The sequence below is a fragment of the Solanum pennellii genome, chromosome 1 (genome assembly GCF_001406875.1).
Source record: "Solanum pennellii chromosome 1, SPENNV200".
NCBI classification, from domain to species: domain Eukaryota; kingdom Viridiplantae; phylum Streptophyta; class Magnoliopsida; order Solanales; family Solanaceae; genus Solanum; species Solanum pennellii.
Genome location: NC_028637.1, coordinates 1,401,921 through 1,409,454, shown reverse-complemented (window position 1 = coordinate 1,409,454; position 7,534 = coordinate 1,401,921). Strand labels below are relative to the sequence as shown.

The following is a 7,534-nucleotide window of genomic DNA, read 5'->3' as shown; positions in this document are numbered from 1 at the left end:
AACTTATTTAAGTGTTTCGTAATTTACTATTGACAACACTATTTATTTTAAGAAATTGTTTCACAAAGCACCTCAATTAAATTTAATTCAGACCTTATATTTATGTTTACATTACTTAAATATATAAAATAATTTAATAAAAACTCAATACGTTCTTTACACTTTTTTTTTAAAAAAAGAATTATGTCATTTAATTTTTAATAGATATTTTTATTTTATACGTAAAAAATTAATCTGAAAATAGTTAAAGAGATCTCAATTTAACTTTAATACTTTAAGAAAATTATTGTCCACCCAAGGGGAAAATATCTCTAAGACGCGATTTATTGTCTCCTTAAGGCCAAATTATTTTATTAAAAAAGCTATTAATTAATAGGTATAAATAGTATTTAGATTACAACAACTCTTACAATAAAATTCTGAAATAATAAGCTTTTCTTTTCTGTCAATTTATGATAGCCATATATTGTATTTATTCAATTTTAAGTATCACAAGTTTTTGATAACATATTGATTTTTCAACATATATACATCAACATATAAATTTGAGCTAAAATTATTGTATTCCGTTGAATCTGTAAAATTGTGGCTCCGTCATTGATTCGGACAAACTCAATAGCTTTTGATTAAATCTTGTATCGACATTATTAGATATAAAATCCATTATATAAATTGTGAAACTCAGTAATTACAACGAGCGATTAATTTGATATAAAATTCAGAACTTATTAACTTTAAATTCTGGTTCAGTGTTCGATAATATCATGCCCAAAACAATACACACACATAGGTACCTAGGCAAAACTTCACCATCTATATAAAGAGAACTCCTTAGAGACCAAAATGCAAACCAAACTAAACAACATATCAATTAAAGTTTGAAATAATAAAAATGTTGAAGCCTCAACTTCAACAATCTACAAAAACCCTAATTCCATCTTGGAAACTAATACATTATTCTTAGCCTCTTTCCCCATAAATATTTTAAATAAAAACTTTATACTTAAAAAAAAAAGAATAAGTTCAGGGGGTAATAGGACCTTAGTATAGTATAAGTGTGTCTCTGAGATTTCGGGCATAACTTGGGGGATATCTGTGCATTATCCTAAGAATAATAATAATAATTAAATGAGTATTTTATCACAATATTCATATTAATTGATGTTCAGTTTTTATATTTTTAGATATTTTGAAGATTAAATAATTAATATTAAATTCAACAAATGAAAAAAATATTTTATCAATATGTTAAAAATAATAAATAAAAATGAACTAATAGAATATGTTTTAGAAGATGTGAAAAGAAAATGATAAATAATTTAATAAGGTGGATAGTCAAATGGTTTTAAAAAAGTATTAAGCTCTTATCACCTCTCACAAACAATAAATTAAGCTAGTAAGTAAGTTCGACTTTATCAATTATTCCCTTGATCATGTATTAATTATTTACATTATTAAAAATAATTGCTATAAATTACTTGTTAATTCATAAAATCAAAGAAAAATAATAAATTGTTTTTAAAAAAAAAATTATCCTTACGATTATGTTCTTTTTGAAAATGTAATAAGTCTGTAAAATTTAAAAAATAATAATAAATTATCCTTCTTATTTACAATTTCTTAAAAAAAATAATCAATCAAAAAATAGATATTTATTTTATCAAAATCAAAAATAAAAAAGCAGAAAACCAAGTCGTGCTATGCTATAAATAAAAAACTTTGAATTTCTCAAAAAGTTGACCTTTTAAAAGTTTTTTTATTCTCCTTCTGTCTTTTTTTATTTGTTTAATTTTATCTTTTTATTTATTTCTTACTCATTATATTTATGGGAAAATTAACAAATTAATCATAATTCCTAATATAATTATTAAAAATATTTATTTTTAAAAATAATTATTAAAAATATCTTTAATATTTTTAAAAATAAATTATATCTTAATATAGTTAACTTCCTTCTTTTTATTTCTCAAATCAGATCTACATTAAACCATATTTTACTCACCTATATCTTAATATATATATATATATATATATATGTATATGTGTGTGTGTGTGACACTATTTCATAACAATATTTTGTTATAATGATGGCTATAATTTTTGTGAAATTAATTTATGTGTTATATTATATTATATATTTTATATTGTTATATTTTTCTATAATAATAACCTTTTTTTTTCTTCTAAAATTCAAAATAATAATTACATCCCTGCACGAATTAATCTCTATAATCCATTTCCCATTATAATATTATAATTACACTTTTGCACGAATTAATTTTGTTAATCCATTTCATTATTTTATATATACATACACACACGTATACCATTTGTTTCCTATTTCAAAGTAAACTTTGAATTCCTCCTCCTTTCTTTATTCTAACAACATTTATCCAACAATATTTGTTACTTTATGAAATTAATGAAGTAGAACATAATTCATATGCTATAGTAATTAAAAAAAAAGGGTCTGATATATTTCTCAATTTTGTCATTTAGAGCTGATATACCCCTCGTTATAAAAGTGACTCATATATACCCCTACTTATAAACAAATGACTCACATATACCCTTTTTCCTGTAACGGAAATGAAAAAATATATAATTTTAGTCTAACTTTTAATTATTATTTTCTAAAAAATATATCTCATATGAGTAAATTTAATCTTCGTCAAACATATTTTTTTGAATTTTTTTATTTCAATGACTAATTTAGAATTATTATTTAGATAATCAAATTTATTTATGTTTCACTAATATTCTTGTAAAACTTATTGTAGATGACCAAATTTTTTTCTTCGAATAAAAAAATCAAATTACAATATAGGCAAAAAAAATAGTTTAATTTTTTTCTCTTAAACTAAGGAATGAAAGAAAAAAAATAAGAATAAGAAACTCAAATAATTATAATAAAAGAAGTCAAAAAATAATTTATGTATGAAAAAAATTAAAATATACCTTGGACTTTGATAGAAAAATCATATATACTCCTAAATAATTTTTTAAAAAATTAAAAGTTATAAATATAAATTTAAAACTAACATTTTTAACTTCCGTTAAATGAAGGGTATATGTGAGCCATTTTGTAACGGCAGGGGTATATGTGACCCGTTTGTATAACGGTAAAGGCATATGTTAATCACTTTCATAACGAGGAATATATCAGTTCCAAATGACAAAATTGAAGAATATATCAGACCCTTTTCTACTAACGTGTAAAAAAATGAAATTACAAAAAGAAAAATTAATCTTAGTGTACAATCTTTTTATTAACTGAACAATATTTATTTTTTAAAATAAGTCAAATGCTATTCGCACATAAAAAAATATATATACAAAAACACTTTTCTTATCTTTCGGCAGCCACATGTAGTTTAAGGAGTTTTCGAAAAGAACAAAAAGATTAATTTTATTTTGGAGGAAAAAATATTTAAAAAATAAATACAATAATTAAAATAAAAATATTATATACTTTTTACTAGCAAAATATTTTTGATTATTTAGCATCACTCAATATTTTATTAGAATCACTAGATAGAATGGTGCCATGTGGCAAACTTTGCATTTCAAGAGTATGACCATTTCTTTTTCTTTTCTTTTTTTAAATTTTATTATAATAGTTTATACTAATCTTTAGTAATAATATACTTCATTATAATAATACCTGTAGTTTTTGTGATTTTTTTCCTCATTCGGTGTTTTGAGTTCATATTAGAGTTTCGATTAAATTCGAATCGCGCACTGTAAAATCCATTTGATAGTGACGCTTTCAATAGGATTTTCTTCATATTTAGGGTTCGAATTCGATACATCTGATTAAGGGTGAAACACTCCCTTCAATGCACCACAATTCATGTTAGTTGTTTTTGTGAAATCTATTTCTATATTAGATTATATTTTATGTTTTATATTGTTATATTTTTCTATAATAATTAAAAATTATCTGAATAATAACTAAACTAGAGAGAACCTTTTGTTTTTTCCATCTAAAATTCAAAATAGTAATTACAACCCTAGGCTTACACGAAATAATCTTGTTAATCTATTTTCCATTATTATATTATAATTGGATTACACCTATGCACGATTAAATTTTGTTAATCCATTTCCCATTATATATATATTATTTTTTTACACACATAAACCATCTGTTTCCTTTAAAAAAAATGTTTCCTATTTTAAATTAGATTTTGAATTCCTCCTCCTTTATTTATTATTCACTTGGTCCAATTGTAGTTATCCAATAACATTTGTTCACCTTATAAAATTAATAAAATTAATAAATGATTTTACAGTTAATTTCTAATTTACCTTTTATTTTTTTAATATATTTTTCTAAACATTCTATTTATTATATTCAAATAGTAATACAGTAAAATTACTTTTTTATTTATAATATTACTGAATAAATTCATGAATGACTTGTACCAAAGTTAAAGTTCTAAATAATTTCACTAAATAAGAAAAGAAATATTAAGGTAATGGTAGGATGAACATCAAATGACTAATAATAAAATTTAAACTATATATACGATACACTAAATTTAATTAATAATCTGAATAAACATTATATTTAAACTAACGATACATTACTGTACGTAATAAACCATCCAAACAAGTTATTAAAGCTCTTGTAACTTGTCTTGTACAACTTTTATTTGTCTATATATACTCTCTATCCCCTCCTTGAATTTTTCTCATTGTGAAGTCTTCAATTCCATCTTTGTTTTCCTTTTAATTTATTCATCAATGGCATCTACCAAAGTTAAGATTCCCACCATAGATTTTTCTAATGAAGAACTAAAACCAAACACTCCATTATGGGAATCCACAAAAATTAAACTTTTTGAAGCTTTCCAAGAATATGGTTGTATTGAAGCAATATATGGTGAAAATCCAAATGAAATTAGAGAGGGTATCTTTGATATTGAAAAAAAAATATTTGAATTTCCCTTAGAGACTAAAATGAAAAATCATTCAGAAATACCATTACATATTGGCTACATAGGGCAAATTCCACACTTGCCATCTTATGAGAGTTTGTGTATTCCTAATTTCCTTGCTCCTCAAAGTGTTGAAAATTTTGCTAATATATTTTGGCCTCATGGTAATCCTGAATTCTGGTATGTATAATTTAATTTATGCATCGATAAGAGTCTTGAAGCAGCTATAAAATTATTTTCGTGTATTTTATTGATTATATATTGTAATAATAATAAAGTCAGATTCAAGATGTGAAAAAAGTCACATTAACTAGGGTAGGATAGGGTAGACTTATAAGGATATGGTAAATATAATTTATTTTTTTCAAATTTATTATTTATCACACTTTTGAAACAAAATAAAAATATCATACATAATCACAATAAAAATATATGTAATATAAAATCATGATTTGATAGATAAGAGTTCGATTATGCTCCCTTATAATAAAAAAATAACGCAAACTTTAGATGTTTCTAAATATGTTCAACCTTCTTCATATGTTTATACTTTATACTAACATTATATTTGCATTAATTTTTGCAGCAATTTGGTCAAATCTTATGCAAATTCACTTCTGAAATTGGATGAAATGATAAAAAGGATGATTTTGGAGAATTTGGGATTAGAAAAGCACATTAATGAATTATTGGATAATTTTGTCCTATTTAGATTTACCCATTACAAGGGATCATTATCTATCAATAAAGATGAAAATGATAAATATGATGGATTGGGTGCCCATACAGATAATAACTTCTTGACTTTTATAGCACAAAATCAAGTCAATGGATTGCAAATCAACAAAAATGGAGAGTGGATTAATGCCAGTATTTCACCAAATTCTTTTGTTGTTCTGTCTGGTGATTCCTTCAAAGTAAGTGTTACTCATTTTTTTTAGTGTTATTACTTTATTGGTACCATATTAAAAGTTTTAAGAAGACGTAACTTTTAGAGGATCTAACCTACACTAGACAATATATGTGTAGAATATATATCTAAGCCACATCAATTGGAAGTACATGTTTAATTTTTGAGGATCCGACCTACACTCATGTTTAATTATTCTTCAAAATGAATATTTTTGAATGATGTGAAAGACATTGAATAATAATTTTTGAAGAGTAAAAAAAACATAAGTTATAATTGGAACTACATGTTTAATATTTTCATGAAAAATTAAAAATGAATATTGATAATCAGTGAAGCCTATGTTTTCGAATGTCTTAAAATGTTATCTCACTTGTATCTGATTATTCTCAAAAAGTATAAATTTGGAGGATTTGACACTCTTAATAATATTTTCAAAGATTTCAAGAAACGCTTCATGAAAAACTAAATAAATCTTGATATTTTTTTGGAACTTATGTTGCCAGATTTTTCAAAAATGTTTGAACTATATGTACCTAACCTAGGTTTTGTATGTTTGAATACTTCAAAGGATAAGATCGATCACTATTTGAAATTCACTTATTTCGAACAAAATTCATTGAAAATACGCAAGATGAAAATTCTTTTCGATAAAAATATAACGTATGTAGGAAAAATGTGTATTTAATTTCTAGTCATAACATAAATATATTTTAAGTTTTATGCACTGATGATACGAGTGGATTTATACAGGCATGGACAAATGGTCGATTGCATTCTCCCCTCCATAGGGTAGCAATGCCTAGAGAAAATGATAGACTCTCCCTTCAATTTAATACATTATCAAAACCAGGTCACTTCATAGAGGCCCCAAAACAACTAGTGGATGAAAAACACCCTTTACTCTTCAAGCCATATGAAATGCATGGATTATTTAACTATGTTGCTTCAAACCCTGGCATTCCTAATGCTTTCCAGGCTTATTGTGGTGTTTGATATTATAAAGTCAATTTTTGATGAACATTTTTATCGGAGTATCGCTAGCATATATGGAATTTCTGATAAAAGATTCGTCGAAGATGTCTTGAACAAGCCATCACTACGTTTGGAATTTGTGTTTTTTTTCTAGTGTGTATCTTATGTTTGAATTGTTGTCGTTCTTTAGCTTTTGCGTTCTATGTTTTATGTATGATGAAATAAAAAAACGTGAATTTCTGATGAATGTTCCTGTCCGAATACCATTAATATATATGGGATTTATGATAGAATGTTTGTCGAAATTCGTGTTTTTTTTTAAATGGTGCTTATCTTGTGTTTGAATTGTTGTATTATTAAGTATTGACATTTTATGTATTATGTATGTGTAATTCCGATGGAAATTCATGTTTTGTTTATGTTTTTTTATGCAAATAATGAATTTTAAATGAACAATTTATTTTTGCTATAATCGAGAGATTTCCTCTAATTTTTTAAATTATGATTTTTTAAAAAGTTTTATGTTGTTCTTCTTCTTAAGAAATCTCAAGCGTGATTTGCAATAGTTAATTAAGTTTGAAATTCAACGAAAATTGAGGTACCACACAAAGAAGAGTTGGTGAACAAAATTGTAGCAAATCATTCATCAACTCACACTCAAATTTTCTGCTTACGATTTTCAACGCATACGTAGTTCAGAATGATT

The 7,534-nt window shown here is 24.3% G+C and overlaps 1 protein-coding gene across 1 annotated transcript; it reads left to right on the top strand.

Moving 5' to 3' along the window:
* The first annotated feature begins 4,678 nt into the window (after positions 1–4,678).
* LOC107007768 (probable inactive 2-oxoglutarate-dependent dioxygenase AOP2) lies at positions 4,679–7,241 on the top strand. The gene is made up of 3 exons (XM_015206537.2): positions 4,679–5,123; positions 5,530–5,860; positions 6,607–7,241. Exons 1-3 carry the CDS (start codon positions 4,750–4,752, stop codon positions 6,847–6,849), a joined length of 948 nt encoding a protein of 315 aa, XP_015062023.1. The 5' UTR covers positions 4,679–4,749; the 3' UTR covers positions 6,850–7,241.
* Positions 7,242–7,534: the final 293 nt, after the last annotated feature.